The 22611-nt window shown below is 38.6% G+C and overlaps 1 protein-coding gene and 2 pseudogenes across 1 annotated transcript; 2 read left to right on the top strand and 1 right to left on the bottom strand.

Annotated features, from left to right (window-relative positions):
* Positions 1-2512: 2512 nt before the first annotated feature.
* On the bottom strand, positions 2513-3577 carry LOC137029491 (trace amine-associated receptor 13c-like). The gene has a single exon (XM_067399103.1). The coding sequence runs from the start codon at positions 3527-3529 to the stop codon at positions 2513-2515; it is 1017 nt and encodes a 338-aa protein (XP_067255204.1). The 5' UTR covers positions 3530-3577.
* A 4979-nt stretch (positions 3578-8556) lies between these two features.
* LOC137028309 (trace amine-associated receptor 13c-like) lies at positions 8557-9566 on the top strand (annotated as a pseudogene).
* A 1616-nt stretch (positions 9567-11182) lies between these two features.
* Positions 11183-13373, top strand: LOC137028307 (trace amine-associated receptor 13c-like; annotated as a pseudogene).
* The last annotated feature ends 9238 nt before the right edge of the window (positions 13374-22611 follow it).

Here is a 22611-nt window from a genome sequence, read left to right as displayed (position 1 = left end):
AGCGGCGTGACCGCGGCTGTGGATGCCATATGCCCCAGGAGCCTCTGAAATTGTTTCAGTGGGACCGCTGTTTTCCGCGAGAACAAGTTCAGGCAGTTCAGCTCCGACTGCATGCTCGTTGGTGAGACGTGCTGTCATGTTGACCGAGTCCAGCTCCACACCGAGAAAAGAGATGCTCTGCATGGGGCAAAGCTTGCTCTTTTCCCAGTTGACCCGAAACCCCAACTGGCTGAGCACCAGGTCCCTGTGTTTGCACAACTGCTATCGGGACTGGGCCAGAATGAGCCAGTCATCGAGGTAGTTGAGGATGCGAACGCCCACTTCCCTGAGTGGGGCAAGGAGGCAGCATGGAGCACTGAGGCCCAACTCGGGAGGCAGTGCGTTCCGAATTCGAGGACCACTCACATGGCTCCGAGTGGGCAATGTGCCGTGGGAAGGCGGTGCGTTCCCGGGGCGCCAAGACCCTGCTCGTGGCGAGAGAAGGAGTGGCTGAGGAGTGGCTGAGAGAACACACAGCCACAAAATGATCAACAGCAAATAAAATAAAGTAAAATAGAATTAATTAATTAAATTAAACTCCAAAGTACCAACACATTTCAATTATTCTACTGGCCTTTGTGAACAACACAAAAAGTCCAGTAAGGTATTGGCCACCGAGAGAGAGAATAATCAGGTTTGTTGGAGTGTGAAGCTTCTTGAAGTGAGAGATGGAGATGATTACCAGCAGGTTCAGAAACACAGTCTATGCTGACAGCATTGAAAAAACTCTGGCCTTCGATGTCCACTTTCCTGCAGAGTTTAGATCCAACCTTGATCAAACTCAACTGGCTATAACTTTCTATAAACCCTGAAGACAAAAACCCTGAAGGGTCATAGCTAGATTAAATCATATCTGAGATGCATTTACACCTAAATAATGTGATTTACAGATACTTTATGTATAACAACTTACATAGGATGGCCGAATGGAAGTGAATCCCTCAAAAAAAATGAAGGGGAGTGACTGGTAACTGTATAATGATTGAAATAGCAAAATTGCTTGAAACAATTACTAAATAACCTGCAAAATGTTACTTTTTATAATACATTTATTTCCTGGATGGATTGCTTCTGATAGTGCTGCATGAGCCAGCACCGCCGTTTGTGGGACACTGTTAACATGTTCGCCAGGATTCAAAGTACAAATGCTGCTGAAACAGTGTTATTCACCAGTTGCCCAGTAACTTTTTTATGAATTTTGACAATGCATGGATGTGAGAATGTGATGTGGCTTAGTGCGTTCGTCAAATTACAATGGTTGTGACGTAATTATAGAAATGTATGCATCTTGATGCACTGCATGAAGTAAAATGCAGCTTTTAGCTTTGATTCACAGAAACTGATGATCTGCAAGTACTGTGTGTTTGAGTCGTTTATAATTTGCATTTGAGAACACAATGTGCACCAACCATACGTAATGTGTGTCGTTTATATATTTGTTGTCAAACAGAAACATCTTCCTGGATCTCCCTTTGGTTTTCCGTCAAAATAAAAGTCCAATGATTTGACATTTGAAATCAAGAAATAAAGACATCCATAAATGTTAGTATTGTAATTTTACTGTTGTTCTGTAAAATAAAAAATGATAATGATTTATATCTTATACCATATAATATTATAATAACTCTATTATTAATTTATTATCAGTAACTCGATTTAAAAAATATATATATTTCAAATAATTTCATTACAACTCTAATAATACCTTCTTTTTTGTCTTTAACTTATCACATGCATGACTCACTTAAGTGAGTCAGATATTGGAGGGGACAATAATAATGCCTTGGTGTTGCACTGTTTAGATGCAAAAGGGAATTCAAAAACCAGGACACAAACATTTAAATTCCCTTTTGCATCTAAACAGTATGGTTTAACACTAAGCCTGTCTGTAGTCATACAGCCGATTACAAGAACAGAACATTCTACAATAACTGTAAATGCTCTGTCCACATTAGAAAAACGGTTGCTTCAGGGGAAAATGAGTCATCATCTATTCAATTTTACACAACTGAAGATTTTAGCAAAATGTATTTTTTATTGCTCAAATTATCCTGATAACATGAAGTGTTTAATGTCATGTCCAATTCAGATCTGTTTCAGAATTACTGCAATGAAAAGGCATCTTTTTTTATTTTATTTTGTTTTGTCCTTGACATGAATAAGAATGAAACAATTAAATCCCAAAACAAATAAACACTAATCATAGACTAAACATGTTGACTTACTCAATTATACCCACAATTAATGGGTTATACAAGTAACTAAAATTAAAATAATGGCCGGACTTGCCTCTATAACTAATTTAACATAAGCACATCAGATTATTGCATGTAATTATTGTAAAAATGTAATTATTTACCTTCATTTAAAATGTCTTTAAAATATCTTATAGTACATAAAGACATCTGGTATCCAGTATGTTCACCTTCAGTTTACAAACTAAGATAAAAAATAAAATAAAAATCTATAAAAATCATGAATAATCTGTAAATATGTCTAAAAGAGAGGATGATGGCTTCAGTATATTAAGAGTTAAGATGTATTTAACTGATATTTTAAACCAGCGGTAAAATAAAGCATAGACAACAGGATTCAGGCTTGAGTTAGCATATATAGTCCATAGTAAAAATGTCATTGTAGCAGAAGAGATTATTGTACTACTTGTTAAAGACAAGATATAGTATGGAATATAGCATGTCAGATAAGCTGTCACAATGATTCCTAATGTCAGAGCAGCTTTGCTCTCAGATTTCCTCCTCATTGAACCTTCCATTACACATTTACCACCCTTCATCAGAGAGTTTATAACTTTCACTTGCTGATGTGCAACATAAAATATCCTCAAATACAAAGTTATGATCACAGTCAAAGGAAACAAGAATGAAAAGAACAGGTCAACAACTATCCATGAAAAACTTATCATCAAATAGCACTTTCCATAGCATGTGTCTGTTCTTTGTGAACTTTCAAAATATCTGCCACCAATTAGATAGACAGTAGTATTGTAGGCAAAGGAGAAAAACCAGCAGAGACAGATGCTTATTAAGGTTCTAGTTGTGGTTATTTTCTGTGGGTACAGTAAAGGGGTACACACAGCCACATAACGATCAATAGCAATTAAAACTAAATTACAAATAGATGTTGAGAGGGCTAGACCCATGATTATCATAAACAGGTCACACAAAGTGTCTCCAAAGTACCAGCATGTCTCAATTAGCTTTATGGCATCCACAGGCATCACAATAAGTCCAACAAACAGGTCAGCCACAGCCAGAGAGAGAATGATCAGGTTTGTTGGAGTGTGAAGCTTCTTGAAGTGAGAGATGGAGATGATCACCAGCAGGTTCAGAAACACAGTCCATGCTGACAGCAATAAAAAAAATACATACATGATATTGTATTCATATATGGAGCGTTTTCCCTTGATACATGATGAGTTGATGGCAGGAAAGCAGTATAGATTCTCATGATCCTCTGTCTCATAGGCCATGAGTGAGTCTCCTCCTGTTAGGAGTTTGTTCTTCTCTCTTTCCTTTCCTTTTATTTATACAGTGTCTGGATCAAACAGACCAACCCATCTACCGCTCACTCTAATGGTGCCTAATAACAATTATTTTCTTCCAATAGTTTCAACACAGTAAAATGAGTTTACATACTGTACAAAATACAAAAATGAGTAATGAAAATTGTGATGCAGATTTTTACTGTGGGCCCCTATAGTGATGACCCTGTCCACACCAATATATGTCAGTACAAAAGTACAATATTGATGTTGTATAAGCCAGCACGAAGACAATAAAAGCATACTTAGCGTAACTTTTCTAATACTGACTTTCTGTATTCTAAACTGCAGCCACTAACCAGGGTGGTCTTCAGTGGTGTCAATTGAACATGGCCACACATACAGTACAAAGCACCCTACCACATGTCAATTTAAAAACGGAGTAATTATTCTGCGTGTACCACAGTTACTACACCTTTTAGAGATGTATTTCAAGATATTTATCAGTTTTTAATCCTTACTGTAACGCTATTGTGTGTGCGCACGTATGCGAGAGAAAAAAATATGTACCTTCACCCTAGGGGTCAAACAACTAAAAATCAAGTCAGGAATCTTGGTGTGATTTTGGAGTCAGACCTGAGTTTCAGTAGCCATGTAAAGACAATAACTAAATCAGCGTATTATCATCTCAAAAATATTGCAAGAATTAGATGCTTTGTCTCCAGTCAAGACTTAGAGAAACTTGTTCATGCTTTCATCACCAGCTGGGTGGATTATTGTAATGGGCTCCTCACTGGTCTTCCCAAAAAGACCATAAGACAGCTGCAGCTCGTACAGAACGCTGCTGCCAGGATTCTGAGCAGAACCCGAAAACATGAACACATCACACCATTCCTCAGGTCCTTGCACTGGCTTCCAGTTGCATTTAGAATTGATTTTAAAGTACTGTTACTTGTTTATAAACCACACAATGGCCTAGGACCTCAATACATTGCAGATATGCTCATAGAATATAAACCTAACAGATCACTCAGATCATCAGGATCAAGTCATTTAGAAATACCCAGGGTTCACTTAAAGCAAGGAGAGTCTGCTTTTAGCTGTTATGCCAGCCGCAGCTGGGACCAGCTTCCAGAAGAGATCAGGTGTGCTCCAACAGTAGCCACATTCAAATCCAAACTCAAAACACATCTTTTTATCTATGCATTTGCTGATTGAGCACTGTGCTATGTCCGAACTGTTTGCACTTTATTTTATACGTATTATCTTTTTATTCTTTTAATTCCTTTTCCTGTTTTTATTTCATTTTTAATGTATTTTATATCTTTTATGTATCATCTTGTTATTCTGACTTTTAATGCATTATTGCTGTCTGGTTGAAAGAGCTGGGAGAAAGAAATTGATTAGGTTAAAATTTGGTAAATTTGACAAACCATGGGGAAATTTAAGCTGTAGTGCATGGTTAAGATATCTCTGGATTACAGTCAGGACACTTTCCAAAGGGGGAAATTTCCAAAGGGGAAATTTGAACTGCGTTCCATAGGTAAGATATCTCCGGAAGGGGGATTAGGGCTGTGTGGTGCAGTTTGAGGTGTCTTGGCAAAAGGGGAGATTGAAACTATGTTTATCAGTTTGAAGTGCCTTAACAGGTAGCAGTCCTGTTGGATGAGGAAGATCCATTCTGATCTGCTCTGATGAATGGATCTGTTTAGATCCAACTCTGATGGACGACAACAACAACAACAACAACAACAACAAACTCCCTGAGACTTCCATCCAGATAGCAAAATTCTCTGTTTTTACTGTTATTTCTATTCCTTATGTTCTATTTTTATTATTCTTTTTATGTAAAGCACTTTGAATTACCATTGTGTATGAAATGTGCTATACAAATAAAATTGCAAAAAAAAAAAGAATGTGATTTTCATAGATAACAAAAGGTAATTTTGTTTAAAAATGAAAATAGTTCATATTTATTTATATTTTATTCCTATTTTATAACACATTGTTTTCTAAATTACAATATTTCTTTGCATATAGACTGAAGCAAGAATGTGCTCAGGGGTGATTCACTGGAAAATCCATGTGGCTGACTGGTTGATGGCAAACAGTTTCCAGGAGTTCATCCCTACATTTCATCTTACAAAAATGCCCACTCTCTTTAACTTCCCTTTTGTAGCAAACATCCATTTTCCCAATTAAGCAGATATGACGTGCACAGTTGAGCATGCAAGCCTTTCAAAGATACTCCTTTTCCCGTGAGCACAGAAAGACGCGTTCTGCACATGCGCACCGTCGTCCATGGCATATGGCGGACAGGCATGCAGGCCTATTAAATTATTCTTATTATTATTATGCTACGTTTATTATTAACTTAATATTGCAGTTCATTTGCCCCGCAATATCTTAGTGCATCACCGCATAACCGGCACGCTGCGAGGATGATAACAGATTAGTTAGATAGCTTATCATTTAAAACTTGTTTAACACAAAATACTTCTCAATTCAACAAAAATAAAATAAAAAATTCTCACTATGGGCCACAAGAAAATATTAAGAAAATAAATCAGATTTTTCTCTAAGAGAATATGCACTGTTAATGCAGCACCAGATGGCAGACCATAAACTGTGTGACCGATGCTCAGTCAGTTTTTAGTTTCTGTAGTGAATAACTGACTGGCTTAATGTAGCACCATCTTGTATATGTTACATATTACCACGCTTGTTTGTACAGCTTATTTTTAACCAATTCCCTTTTTTCTGTGCTTCTAATATGTAAAGCTGCTTTGAAACAATTAGCAATTGTAAAAAGCGCTATATAAATAAATTTGACTTGACTTGACTTGACTTGACTGGCGTGTGAGAATTCTTCACCCACATAACTCTAGACAAATCCCCCCCAGTAATTAGAAATGGCATCAAATTGAACAGTAGGCGGGGTTTACGTTCTCTTTTTGCTTGTGTGCACACTCTTCACAGCACAGACGAGTGCATCAAATGACTGCTTAACGCACAAAACAAATGCACACAAACGTGTCGCTGCTCTTGATATACAACCATTGATGGACATATTTGATTTTAATGAGGAAAATAAAAAAAAAACATGCGAGGGCAGATTAGAACATGCAACCTTTGATGCTGTTAACAAAAATTCTACCACTAGGGAATTCAAATGCTTATTGCGGATATATATATATATATATATATATATATATATATATATATATATATATATATATATCCGCAATAAGCATTTGTCCCTTATAATACCCAATGCATTGCTGTGTCCGTTATCACATAATTCCCACTTTTGCTTTAACGGAAATTAGACAACACTGCAAAATCAGGCTGTTATATTCATATATTTATTGTCCAACATTTCCAATTTTTCTGATGCATGTCCTCAATTTGATTTCATATGTTGGTTTCAATTCAGTGTTTATAAGCCTAATGCTTAAACTTGATCTTTTAAAGAATTTTAACCCAAACTGACTGGGTTTCTAGAGAGCAAAAAGGTTTTGTAAAAAAAAGTGGAAGACTTAAAACAGTCTGTAAAATAAACTATTAAAAGGATCTGATGATCACTATGGTAGTATTTTATTCTGTGTTGTCATTATTCAAGTTGGATTTCAGCTTTAATGTACTTTTCTTTTCTTTTTTTAAAGCAGCTGATATTGCCATAGAAACTAGTGGACTGCCTAGTCGCTTACACTCCAAAATGGTGGAAACGCAGGGCGGCTGCTGGGCACCAGTGTTGCAATGAAACGTTATATTGAGTTTCACTTCTTGTTAGTGTATATTCTTTGGTATAAATCAATATATTGTTATGATCAATTATTATGGATTATGAACACACCAAAAGAACATTAAACTTATAAACACTATCACTTATAAACTTAATATCAACATATCTGATTTAAAAAATAAAATAAATAATATAAAGTATAGTGACTAAACAGAGAACATCTAATCACATCTACACACACTTATAAAATATGTTCACCAAACAAATCAAGGTAAAATGTTTTACTGCTTTTTTGCCTTCAAATTGGTGTGACTCCATAATAACCTTATGGATTAAGAATGGAATGTCATAAAAGCACATAAAAGCAGACGTCCCAAAACGTTTGGCAATATAGTTTATTTTCAATATTTTTTTTATTACACTGCATGTTCTAAGAAAAAAATATTTCCAATTACAATATTTAAAATTCAACCTCATTTCAAACCTCGAAAACATAACTGTTAAAATCAAGCATTTTTTTTTCTAAATTTGAAAACTATGAACCCTTCATATCTGGGTCATCATGAGGTTGAGTGAAATAATGAAAGAAATTGTAATTTTTGGATGGAGTACATTTTTAATTCAAAAAACAAGTACAGTCTTGGGCACTGTTACATATGCCCTGGGTCAGTGCACTTCATTATATGGACTCCATTTCCCACAATTCCCCACCTAGGAACCAATCATGCACTCACACGTGTTTCCCATCAATGACCCTTTAAAAGCTGCATTGGTTTGTGTCCTGTTCTGTCCTGTCCTGTCCTGTCCTGTCCTGTCCTTGCCTTGCCTTGCCTTGCCTTGCCAGTGTTTTGACCATGGACTGTTTCCTTGTTTGTTGATCGTTTGCTGCCTGCCTTGACCATTGTCTATGTTTGGATTACTCTTTTGCCTTGCCTTCTTGTTACTGTTTGCTGGTGTTTGATCTACTGCCTGTACACTCTATTTACGTTCTTCTGTAAATAAAGCCTGCACATGGATCTCTAACTCTGTTGTCCTGCTCCCTACATTACAGGCACACACTTACTGTACCAGTGCACAAGGAAGGACTACAAACCCTTACACCTTAGTTTCAATCCACTGATATGTTTATGCATCAAGAAAATAATTATGCCATTATGCATCATCATCACAGTGGGAGGGAGATGGGTTTTTCAGTCTGATCCAGACACTGTATAAATGAAAGGACAGTAAGGAGAGCAGAACAAACTCCTAACAGGAGGAGATTCACTCATGGCCTATGAGACAGAGGATCATGAGACTCAATACTGCTTTCCTGCCATCAACTCATCATGTATCAAGGGAAAACGCTCCAGACATGAATACAATATCATTTACCTGTTCATATCATTGCTCTCAGCATGGACTGTGTTTCTGAACCTGCTGGTGATCATCTCCATCTCTCACTTCAAGAAGCTTCACACTCCAACCAACCTGATTATTCTCTCTCTGGCTGTGGCCGACATGCTTACTGGACTTATTGTGATACCAATAGAGGGCATCAAGCAAATTGAGATGTGTTGGTACTTTGGAGACACTTACTGTGGACTGTTTGTAATTATCGTTAGGTTGCTTCTTTCTACATCTCTCAGTAATTTAGTTTTAATTTCTGTTGATCGTTATGTGGCTGTGTGTCACCCTTTACTGTACCCACAGAAAATAACCATGACTAAAACTTCAATAAGCATCTGTCTCTGCTGGTTTTGCTGTTCAGGTTACAATATTGCGTATGTAATTAGTATCGGATATTTTAAAATCTCACACAAAACGTGTTATGGTCAGTGTATTGTCATGAATAGTCTTGCTTGGACATTCATTGATTTGACCATTTTCTTCCTATTTCCTTGTGTAGTGATCATCTCTGTATATTTGAGGATATTTTATGTTGTACAATGGCAAGTGAAAGCTATAAACTCTCTGATGAAGGGTGGTAAATGTGTAATTGATGGTTCAGTGAGGAGGAAATCTGAGAGTAAAGCTGCTCTGACATTAGGAATCATTGTAACAGTTTATCTGCTTTGCTGGATTCCATTTTATATCTGTTCTCTAACAGAAACCACTGCAGTCTCTTCCACTACAATGACATTTCTGATATGGACTTTGTATGTTAGCTGTGGTCTGAATCCTCTTATCTATGCTTTATTTTACCACTGGTTTAAAATATCAGTTAAACACATCCTAACTCTTAAAATATTTCAGCCAGCATCATCTCTGATAGAAATGTTTACAGATTGTCATTCATGATTGTGGTGGTGGGGGTTGATTTATTTCATTTTTTGCACTTAAAGCACAACATTTGTTTCCCATCCATGAAAATGCACAAATACCGCTATTGCTACACATGTGATATGTTTTCATGTGTTCAGGTTCAAGAATGAGACATAAATGGTGACTGAGGCTGCCAATATATCTTCTGTGTTCTAAGAAAATAGTTCAGTGTAGTAAAAATGGACTGCTTTAGTGTTTTATGTATTGTAATGCTGATTAACATATTTAACATCATTGCATTATCAACATGCTAGCATCAAACTCTTTAAAAAACAACTGTTTCGCATGCAGATCTGCTGCTTATGTAAGCTGGTATACATAAATTATCTGTAAATCACAATATTTATGTAAAAATGCATCACATATATGTTCATTTAAATAATTAGGAGAGGTTGTTGTCCTTGCACCAGACTCACCTTTAGCCATTTATCTCTGATATTACTGATAAGCATCACCGTATCTCTGTAAATGTGTAAAAGGTCCCACTGTACTCTTTGTATTGTGATCATGTCCACTGATGCACCTTCAAGTGGTTGTGACTTTATCTGAATGTATATTGAATGACTGTGGCACAAACTGGGCACTTTCAAACAGTACACAAGGAGTCAGTAGATACTAGCTGCAGTAATTCTGTAATAAAGAATCTCAATATTGCAGTGCAGGGCTTAAATGTGCACTAAGTAAACTTTCATGTTTCACTGGACATCAATGTTCTTGTACTTTATACTGACAGCTGTAATTGTTAATAATATGTAAAAGCTTCATTTTCTGATTTCATGTGTCTCAATTTTGTCTTATGCATAGCAATATAGTTTGGAAAAATTATGGACCAGTATGAGCACTACACTGCACTAATGTTCAGCTGTAAATAACCTGATTCAACTTGGAACTCATTTGACCCCTTTGAAATATCCCCAAATTATAAGGCCGTGACATACCAAGGTGACGGTCAGCTATTGTTGAGCATCTCTCAGCTCAGTTTTTGTGGTGCATTCTGCAACGTTGGCACTAGTCAGACCACCATCAGTGGCTTTTTGGTGTTGAATGAGCATTGGAGCAGAGATTCTAGTCAGCTGTTCAGTATAGGGATTCAGTGCACAAGATGAAAAATGAAAGTGACGAAAGCAAACAAATTACAAAGTCAAGAGGGCTAACACAGAAGACTCTTCAAATTTTACATCATCTTATTTGAGCATTTCAATACACAAATATTTAAAGTACACATGAAATCAAAATTTACCTTATTTACTTTGTTAGTGCATATTACTAGTCTTGTGGTAAACAATTAATCCGTGCAAGTTAAAAACAGAAAAAAATAGTTTGTCACGGTAATCTTTAATCAAAATCTGAAAAGTTACTTCCGGTCTGGAATGGCGTTCCTTCTATGATGACGTCAGTTTGATGGCTTGGGTTGAAAACACGTAAACCACTCCCCTCCAACCATTAGTCTGCTATGAGCAAGAGATGGAGAAGAGGAGTGGCTAAAGTAAAACTCTGCCCTCTATTCAATATTCTGTTTCACTTGGAAAAACGTCACAACACTGGAGAAAAGTCGTTTGCAACTTCCAGTTCACGCGGACATTAATAACAACATGGTCGTCTGGAAAAGAGCATGTGAGCGAAACCTCGGCTCTATGCCAGTGCGCTCTGCTCATTAGCTCATGGCCCAAGCGAATGCTCCACTCTTGCTCACCGGTAACAACGTTTGCTCAAATCCTACTCCGACATGAAATTTCTCTGTACTATACGTCTTTCTGATTGTAATGAATTTCCTGAATAAATGTCTTAATTACAGTAGGCCTATAGACTTCGATCAGTGAAGTCTAAAAATCTTTTTGTTGTTGTTGTTTAGGTGGAGGCTTTAAATAAGCCCTTTTGGGTTTTCTGCCTCTCCCTGCACAGTATATGGATTGTACTTTTTGTGCTTTATTGTATATATTTTATGTGTGTGCAAATAAATCTAAACCAAAACTAAACCAAGATAACAATATATTGCTATTTATATATTAAAGCAACATATTGTATGAAGTGGTAAAAAATAAACGTGACGTGACTTGACTGGAGTGTCGAATTGCAGAGCTCATGCAAACATAATTCACATCTACATCCACATGATCAGATGCTTTCTTTGCTGCTTTTTCTCACTGCTGTCATTTTTGTTGTGTGTCTATTTTGTTATTGAGAGGAAAGCATGCAGCACATATTTATATTCATCTAAATGTCACTCTCAAGAGCGTTAGCAATGTTTAGATGTTCACTGTAACGTTTGGTTTTGATTCACGTTTATGTTTTCTTCATCAAGGTTCCTGGTTTTGTCATGTGATCCCCTTTTCCTTATGTGATTATGTCATGTGCTTCCCTAGTCTCATGTTTAATGTTCTGATTTGTACCCTTGTTTCATGTGTCACATTCTCATTGGTTCATTGTGTAAATTGCTTTCAGGTGTGTCTTATGTCATTAGGCTTTCAATTGTTTTACTTCAATGAAAAAGGTTACATTTTGTGATATTCTTTTTAACTATAAGGTCAAAATGCTACATTAACAAAACAAGTAATTAGACACAATTAGAGGCGCACAAGGAAGGACTACAAACCCTCTTACATCTTAGCTTCAATCCACTGTTCTGTTCATGCATCATGAAAAAAAATAATTGTGCCATTATGCATCATCAGAGTGGGCGGTAGATGGGTTGGCCAGTCTAATCCAGATGCTGTATAAATGAAAGGACAGTAAGGAGGGCAGAACAAACTCCTAACAGGAGAAGACTCACTCATGGCCTACGAGACAGAGGATCATGAGACTCAATACTGCTTTCCTGCCATCAACTCATCATGTATCAAGGGAAAACGCTCCAGATATGAATATTACATAATTTACCTGTTCATCTCATTGCTCTCAGCATGGACTGTGTTTGTGAACCTGCTGGTGATCATCTCCATCTCTCACTTCAAGAAGCTTCACACTCCAACAAACCTGATTATTCTCTCTCTGGCTGTGGCAGATCTGTTTACTGGCCTTATTTTGATACCCATAGAGGGCATCAAACAAATTGAGATGTGTTGGTACTTTGGAGACACTTACTGTGGAATGTTTGCAATTACTGTTAGGTTGCTTCTTTCTACATCTCTTAGTAATTTAGTTTTAATTGCTGTTGATCGTTATGTGGCTGTGTGTCACCCTTTAATATACCCACGGAAAATAACAATGACTAAAACTTCAATAAGCATCTGTCTCTGCTGGTTTTGCTCTTCAGTTTACAATGTTGTGTATGTAATTAGTAATGGATATTTTAATATCTCACACAAAACGTGCTATGGTCAGTGTATTGTCATGAATAGTCTTGCTTGGATATTTACAGATTTATTCTTTTTATTCCTATTTCCTTGTGTAGTGATCATCTCTGTATATTTGAGGATATTTTATGTTGTACAATGGCAAGTGAAAGCCATAAACTCTCTGATGAAGGGTGGAAAATGTATAAAGGAAGGTTCAATGAGGAGGAAATCTGAGAGTAAAGCTGCTCTGACATTAGGAATCATTGTGACAGCTTATCTGCTATGCTATATTCCATTCTATATCTGTTCTCTAACAGAAACCACTGCAGTCTCTTCCACTACAATGACATTTCTAGCATGGACTTTGTATGTTAGCTGTGGTCTGAATCCTCTTGTCTATGCTTTATTTTACCGCTGGTTTAAAATATCAGTTAAACACATCCTAACTCTTAAAATATTTCAGCCAGCATCATCTCTGATGGAAATATTTACAGATTGCCATTCATGATTGTGGAGATGGGGGTTGATTTGTTTTCTTTTTTTTTTTTCTTCCATGCCTGAAAATGCACAAATACTGCTATTGCAATATATATGATATGTTTTCACGTGTTCAGGTACAACAATGAGACATACAATTCAACAAACAACATTAACTTGTTATTAAAGGCATCGTTCACTCAACGAAAAAAAAAAGGTCTGTCATCATTTAATCACCCTCATGTCTGATGTGAGGCAGAATGACCATTCACTTACACTGTCCAGAAAAAAAGATGCAATGAACATAAATGGCTGCCAATATCTCTTCTGTGCTCTAAGAAAGCATCACATGTATTCTTCATGGAGAAGCGATCCCAAAACCTACTGTTAGGATAAAGTAAATCCAACATGTATAATAAAAATGGACTGCTTTAACCCCTATGTGTGTTTAATGTATTTTAATACTTAAATACCTTTTTTCAAGTAACTAGTAAAGTAATGCATTATTTATACATTTACAACAAAATATACATGAGTAAGAAAGAGTTGCTTTCTCAATTAAGTTACAAAAGTATTTTTTTTTTCCTATTCATTGATTGATAATATGAGTGTTGAACTTTCTTCTCCTGCATCCTATTCCTATGAAATTTGGAATGGCATCACAGCTAAGGTTTGTTTGAACTGCACCCTCTACTGCACAGGCAAGAATTTGCATTTCTTTTCTTTGGCCAGAGGCATATTCATTTCACTTGTGTGGTGTGAAAGGGCCTTTACATTTGCCAAAAATTAAACATTTTGTTTGTTATTAAAAAGCAAAAAATAATACATAATTAAAGCTGCAGTCCGCAATTTTTTCTCTTTGTCGCCATCTCTTGTTTGAAACCTGTAATTGCAGTCATATGCGGAACAGTTATCTGTACGGGTGTTGTGCATCGGCACAGCTAGTCAGCGTGGATGAATCTAATGCTTGCTGTCAGTCACTGCACCGGTGTGGATACTGAACTTCAGAATCACAGATTCTGCGTCTTGAAAGTATGACCAATATAAGAATTTCCACTGGAAAATATCATCTGAACAAGTAACATGTCTGCCACTTTTGTTCTGACCAACTGAGGAAAAAAGCATTAGGCCTACAATAAATCGTGCTGCCAATGATTATTAAATCTAACGATCGCTTAGCTGGTATCATGCCAAACCATGCAAATTATTATTACTGTTATATTGTTCTCAAATTGTTAATGTTAACAACATCAGCATTGCTATGACTGTGCATATTAGCGTTACCTGTGGATTTCAATTTCTGTATCCACTCCACAGTTCAAAGTCTTTTGCTTTTGACTACGGGTGAATCTCTAGTTGATCACTGATGATTGTCATTTGGATCTTTCTGGATTACAATCCACCATCAAAATGATAAGTTTAATTATTTCAGCTGCTGTGAGAACAGGCTATAAATGTGCCGCTACAAGCAGCATCCTCCTGTGATAAAACCGACTTGCCTGGACTCCTTCCTTTCTGTTTATGGACGTGACGTAATGACGCACAGAGGAACTGCTGCATGCTCGAATTTCCCGTGGAAATCCACCATGTCGCTCTTATTATAAAACAGTATTACAAGCTTACCGTTGTGAATTGAGCTAAGATAATGACATAGTTTTGAACATTGGCTGGTTATGTACTTGCTCAAAAATTTATTTTGGATAATTTTTAAAAACAAAAACAAGTTCAAGTAATACAATATTGTAACATATTACTTTTAAAAGTAACTTTCCCCAATACTGAATAAAATATTACATTAGCTAGCATCAACTCTTTAAAAAAATGAATTGTGAGTTGAGTCTCTTGTGCTCTTCATATGCAGTGCTTACAGTGGGTACGGAAAGTATTCTGACCCCCTTAAATTTTTCACTCTTTGTTATATTGCAGCCATTTGCTAAAATCATTTAAATTCATTTTTTTCCTCATTATTGTACACACAGCACCCCATATTGACAGAAAAACACAGAATTGTTGACATTTTTGCAGATTTATTAAAAAAGAAAAACTGAAATATCACATGGTCCTAAGTATTCAGACCCTTTGCTCAGTATTTAGTGAAGCACCCTTTTGATCTAATACAGCCATGAGTCTTTTTGGGAACAAGTTTTTCACACCTGGATTTGGGGATCCTCTGCCATTCCTCCTTGCAGATCCTCTCCAGTTCTGTCAGGTTGGCTGGTAAACGTTGGTAGACAGCCATTTTAAGTCTCTCCAGAGATGTTCAATTGGGTTTAAGTCTGGGTTTAAGTCAGGGCTCTGGCTGGGCCATTCAAGAACAGTCAGAGTTGTTGTGAAGCCACTCCTTCGTTATTTTAGCTGTGTGCTTAGGGTCATTGTCTTGTTGGAAGGTAAACCTTCGGCCCAGTCTGAGGTCCTGAGCACTCTGGAGAAGGTTTTCGTCCAGGATATCCCTGTACTTGGCCGCATTCATCTTTCCCTCGATTGCAACCAGTCGTCCTGTCCCTGCATGATGCTGCCACCACCATGCTTCACTGTTGAGACTGTATTGGACAGGTGATGAGCAGTGCCTGGTTTTCTCCACACATACCGCTTAGAATTAAGGCCAAAATGTTCTATCTTGGTCTCATCAGACCAGAGAATCTTATTTCTCACCATCTTGGAGTCCTTCAGGTGTTTTTTAGCAAACTCCATGCAGGCTTTCATGTGTCTTGCTCTGAGGAGAGGCTTCCGTCGGGCCACTCTGCCATAAAGCCCCGACTGGTGGAGGGCTGCAGTGATGGTTGACTTTCTACAACTTTCTCCCATCTCCTGAATGCATCTCTGGAGCTCAGCCACAGTGATCTTTGGGTTCTTCTTTACCTCTCTCCCCCAATAGCTCAGTTTGGCTGGACGGCCAGCTCTAGGAAGGGTTCTGGTCATCCCAAACGTCTTCCATTTAAGGATTATGGAGGCCACTGTGCTCTTAGGAACCTTAAGTGCAGCAGAATTTTTTTTTTTGTAACCTTGGCCAGATCTGTGCCTTGCCACAATTCTGTCTCTGATCTCTTCAGGCAGTTCCTTTGACCTCATGATTCTCATTTGCTCTGACATGCACTGTGAGCTGTAAGGTCTTATATAGACAGGTGTGTAACTTTCCAAATCAAGTCCAAACAGTATAATCGAACACAGCTGGACTCAAATGAAGGTGTAGAAACAACTCAAGGATGAACAGAAGAAATGGACAGTACCTGAGTTAAACCTCTGGAGTCTGAGGCTGATTTGGGGCCTGGAGAAGTTTTGGCATGCCCTGACATTTGTGCTTTTTTCATTTATTCATAAACACAAGTGTCATTACACTGTATTCAACACAAACTAGGCTACCATAATGAATGATCATGAATAATGGGCCATTTAGACCTGAGAAGACAAAAGAATCAAATAGTAATGACCTGAAATGACTTGCATATTAATGAGGCCTTTCAGTCAGGTAGGGTGTGAAAAATCCTCTGTAATCATGTCTCAGCTGAATTTAAAATAATGGTATTCTATTATATTCTTTAAAATATAATGTATTTCTGTGATGCAAAGAGTCTGAACAATTATGTTACCTCTGTGGCATTTCATATAGGCTTTTAGCCACATTTGGAGAAATATTGATGGATTCTTATATGTTTATGTCAAATTTCTATACAGAGGAGTAATATTTATTCTATATTTATTCTATATATCATCACTATGAGTGCTGGATACAATTCATACTTGCAGCCGGAGGGCGCTCTGTACACCTTTAGGCCACAAATCCATATAAAGAAGAAGAAGAACCAGGAACTAACTGCATGTCTTTTAGAGTTTGCTTACCATGGCTTTACCATCCAAAAACACTTTTCAAGACAATAAATACACGACTGAGACGATGTATGCATGTATTGCCTCTGAATTTGCGTCTGAATAGTGCTGACTTCTTGGGCGTGGCCGCATTAGCAGATAATGAGCTGAGTCACGGGCTTCTGACATGGCTCTCTTTTCATACAGATTACATAAACACAAAATGTTTGTTTTCGATTTGACTTGCACAATTTAAAACCTGACATTTCAACGTTTCTTTAGACATAAGTTTAATTTTTTTTGTCATTCGTATTCACTAAGTTACAGTTAATTTTCTGAGAACTATCAGATTGGACTTTGTTCAGAGGGAGACGAGAGATCACGCATCATGTTAGTTTTCTTTATTTTACAAAAAGCACAGCATTTTGTTTTTACTCTGAGTGTACACAAATGAAAGAAGATATTCAACAGATTAAAATGGTGTATAACTCTTAATTGTATGTGCAACATTGACGGAGTATTTTGAGTCTCTTTCACACTGGTAAGTGTAAGATCAATAGATCCTCAGTTACTTTGATCTCCTGAGATATGGACAGCACAAACGCATACAGCCATTTGTCTCCACACCCCACAGCGTGAAGTTGCGGGAAGGCTTCTCTCCATCCTGTCCTTCCTTCGCATTTGCTCCTTCTCCCCCACTTCCTTCCCTTTACACCTTCTTCCCATCACTCAGTTCACTTAAAAATATTATATACAAATTATAATGTTCTGTCAATGCAAACGAATTAACAGTCATGTTTGGTATCATTTGAAATGTCTCAGTGCAACTGGTACAACGGTCTCATCTACATAAAGGTAAACCAAAGGTATTAAAGGTTTTAAGAGTTTTAGAGATACTTTGGTTGCAATCATGGGTGTGTCCCTTTCCCAAGGTTTTGATCTCCAAATTACCTCCTGTTCCACAGCAAGGTGCGAACCCCTGAGGTCTGTGACCCTAGTCAATGCAAATTCTGATTGTAAGTTCATGCCCCACATTGGGGGATGTTTTGTCTTGGTCTGAGTATTTAAAGAAATGTTGCAAAAGGCTCGGGGCGCGCTTCTGTATTCAGACGAGCCCTCATTGCTGGGTGTCCAGGACACCCAGCAGTGTGTATTTTCCTAATGTCAGGTATGCATCTTACTCTTTCTCTGAGCATTTAATGTTTGATATTGATCACCTTTGAAGTGATTATGTAATTGGCATGATACATTTACCTGACTAATAAATTGTCACATTTGATTTATTCTGACTTACTCTGAAATTATTGACTTCAGTAGATTACGATGTATCCATTGTTACCGCAAATCTGCGTCAGGTTAATAACGGACTAAAGCCCAGTTGAGTGGAGCATAGGGCACACTAACTGTGATTTTAGAGCTCCGACTAACGCTTGGCATTAGTTCAAGTGTACTTAAGACTGTAAAGGCTAAAAAGGGAATTTCCGTTTAGGCAACAAATGTTGATTGACCAACCTAAATAGGGTGAGCCTTACCTCTGTTTATTGTAACGTTACTCTAGCTAAGTGTACATGGGAAACCATGGCATAACCAAACCAAAGCTATTATAAGAGAAGTAATATTGGTCGACTTCCCTGTAAATAGTGGTTATGACCTCTGACTAGAGTTAGTGTTACTTTAATTCAAGTGTATACAGATCTAAGGGGACTACACAAATATTTTTAGACAGAGCAAGCATGAAAGCGGCCTTCTAAATAGTATAGTCAATTACCTCTGTCTAATGACCAAGACTGGCGAGTTTGTGATCGTGGGCCCGCATATTAATGAATGGCCAGTGCGAGGACCCTGTGCGACACTGAGAACCGAATGAACGAGAACAATAAGAGTAAAGAGTTAAATAGAGTATTCAAATGTAAAGCTAAATTATTATACAAATGACCAATAATCAATTGACATTCTAAACTAAATTCGAGGTCATAATAACATGGAGTCAGATAAGAGATTATTTGGAATTAAACTACTTTGCCACGCTGAAAAGACGGAACGCGTAAGAAACCTTCCCCGTCCTGTGGGAAACCGCCATTGGGCCGATTGGGCGGGCCTTACATAAGAAAAAAAGGAAAGTATTGCGGTGGTATTGCTGGCAATATCCTCAGACCTCAGAGTGTTAAATATATGAGTGTCACAGCAAAGGGTCTGAATACTCAGGACCATGTGATATTTCAGTTTTTCTTTTTTAATAAAAAATGTCAACAATTCTGTGTTTTTCTGTCAATATGGGGTGCTGTGTGTACATTAATGAGGAAAAAATGAACTGATTTTAGCAAATGGCTGCAATTTAACTGCCTATTTTGAGGCATAATTAATTAAATTACGTACTCTCCACCCCCTCCCGAGCTCTCGACTCTATCACTGCATAAACAAAGTTCACACAGCAAATATAACCCTCAAAATGGATCTTTACAAAGTGTTCGTCATGCAGCATGTCTAATCGCATAAGTACAGTGTTTATTTGGATGTTTACATTGATTCTGAATGAGTTTGAGGCTATGCTCCGTGGATAACAGCTAATGATACACTGTTGGAGAGATTTATAAAGAACGAAGTTGTGTTTATGCATCATACAGACTGCAAGTGTTTAAAAAATGAAAATAACGACAGTCTTGTCTCTGTGAATACAGTAAGAAACGATGACAACTTTAACCACATTTAACAGTACATTAGCAACATGCTAACGAAACATTTAGAAAGACAGTTTACAAATATCACTAAAAATATCATGTAATCATAGATCATGTCAGTTATTATTGCTCCATCTGCCATTTTTTGCTATTGTCCTTGCTTGCTTACCTAGTCTTATGATTCAGCTGTGCACATCCAGACGTTAATACTGGCTGCCCTCGTGTAATGCCTCGATCATGAGCTGGCATATGCAAATATTGGGGGTGTACACCCCGACTGTTACATAACAGTCGATGTTATGTTGAGATACGCCTGTTGTTTCGAAGTCTTTTAAACAAATGAGATTTATATAAGAAGGAGGAAACAATGGAGTTTGAGACTCACTGTATGTCATTTCCATGTACTCAACTCTTGTTATTCAACTATGCCGAGGTAAATTCAATTTTCAATTCAATGGCACCTTTAACTAACTCACAAAAACATAACTAAACTAACAAACACATAACATACAAGCAGGTCACACACATACGTAGGTAAGAATGAGCAATGATAGAGTTGAACCGGAAGTGGAACTGTTAATGAGCTTAAGGAAAAAGTCAAAGACAATCTGAAAAAGAATCATCAGTTTCCTCAGCAATAAAACACCTTTGCTGACAAAGGTAAGTTTTACAAATCAATACTAAATCGCTGTGAATCGCCTGAAGAGGCCTGCAGCAAGGAGGGGTCTGTTCAGTCGTCCAAGAAGCAAGGAAAGAGAGGGAGTGGCATTGTTCTCTAGCAAAGTCCAACTAAGATGTTGTATTTCCGGGCGACAACACACCCCGTCAGGGCTTTTACGACCGAGCAAGATTAACTGGCTGAGTTTTTGAAGAAGAACTATTAAAGATTCTTGTAATACTGATGTATTGCACAGGTATGGACATACCGCATACATAAGCATTTAAATCTTCTTGATATGAACCCACAAACACTAAACATGGCATAATTGAAGTTACCCTGAATGTATCATAAAACATGTGAATACACTGAGTGCAATACAACAACAGTAATAATGGATACAGTCTGTCTATAAATTAATGCAGGAACGTCTGTGTTCTTTCACTGTCACAGATCCCTTGTTTCCCTGGACTCCATATCCCATGATCCTCCTGTTTTCCACACCTGCACTCACTTCCCTCGTCATCTCCCCATCATCACTCATCACCTGCACCTGGACTTGATTATCCTCACTGCCTTTATATTGCATTCACTCCATTCACTCCTCGTCGGTTCTCTGTTGTGTTTTATTTTTTTTTATTTATATTATTTATTTTTAAAAGAGGACAATGCACATTAATTAACACAAGAAACAAGTCTCTTATGTAAATGTGCCAGATTTAGCCATTCTGGCTAATTTTCATCATTAATGTGTTAATGTGTATGTTGGTGTTCCATGCCTTTGTTCTTTAAATATATCTTGTATTATTGTGGAAATCCGTATCTGCCTCATCCTTCTACCAGCTACCATAACAGAAGAACCGACCGGATTTCCACAGAAAAAAAAAAGGAAGCTTCCTTCATCTCCCGGGCTCCAACTTCTCCCATGCCTCTCTCTTCTTGGACAGCTGGCGAGCGGCTCATTGGACTCCTACAGGTGGGTCGTTCGCTGGAGAGATATGTGGAGGAGTTCGTTGAGCATGCTTTTTTATCTGACTGGCCTGAAGCATGTTTGATCTCCCTGTTTCTGGATGGATTGGATGACGACACTATCCGTTTAGATGAACCAGATTAACGTTTGTCCTTAAGCGAAACTATCAATTTAATTTTGTGTTTAAATGGCTCCAAATTCTTCGTGGATAAGGTTCAGGATGAGTGTTTGTCTCCAGTCCATCCAGAAACACGGTTGGCCGGGCCAGTCAGCCAGCCACCGTCTTCCTCCGCATACCCCTCCAGCGAACTCCCTGCCTGCCCCATGCTGGACCCACACTGCTCTACTGGCTCCAGAAAGCGGAGGAGGCGGAAGCAAGCCGCTCCAGTCTCTCCAGAGCCCGCTCCAGTCTCTCCAGAGCCCGCTCCAGTCTCTCCAGAGCCCGCTCCAGTCTCTCCAGAGCCCGCTCCAGTCTCTCCAGAGCCCGCTCTAGCCCTCTCCGAGCCTGCCACTCCAACCCTGTGCGAGCCGCCAGATGCGGTCTGGCTTATAGACTTTTTCTCAGAGCTCTCCGCTCCAGTCTCAGCAGCCGAGCCCTCTACCCCAGTCTCAGCCGCCGAGCCCTCTTCTCCAGTCTCAGCCGCCGAGCCCTCTTCTCCAGTCTCAGCCGCCGAGCCCTCTTCTCCAGTCTCAGCCGCCGAGCCCTCTTCTCCAGTCTCAGCCGCCGAGCCCTCTTCTCCAGCCGCCGCAGCCGAGCCCGTTGTCCATCAGTCCACCAGTTTCACCAGTCCCCATCCTGCCTCCACTCACACCTTGGTCACTCGTCAGCCTGCCCTCCCCTCTGGACTGCACTCCTCCGTCTCCGCTCCGTCACTCCGTCCCTCGGTTTCAGTTGGCCTCCTCACTCCCCCCGGTGTTCGTTTTGTTGGCTGTCATCCTGCTTCAACTGCAGCCTTCTGGAGCCCCGGCTGTGCTTCGGTCAGCGGAGCCTATAGTTCCGCCATCACCCGCCAGTCCTTCAGCGCCGCCTGGGCTCAGCGGCAATTCGGCTACAGCCCCTGACCCGCCATGGCCGCCTTCGGCTCCTGACCCGCCATGGCTTTTGAGCCCGCCCTGGAGACCTCCACTCCAGTCTGCTCTTCCCCCTGCTCCGGCTTGA

This window comes from Chanodichthys erythropterus, chromosome 10 (assembly GCF_024489055.1).
Source record: "Chanodichthys erythropterus isolate Z2021 chromosome 10, ASM2448905v1, whole genome shotgun sequence".
NCBI classification, from domain to species: domain Eukaryota; kingdom Metazoa; phylum Chordata; class Actinopteri; order Cypriniformes; family Xenocyprididae; genus Chanodichthys; species Chanodichthys erythropterus.
This window is presented reverse-complemented; position numbering and strand designations above follow the sequence as displayed.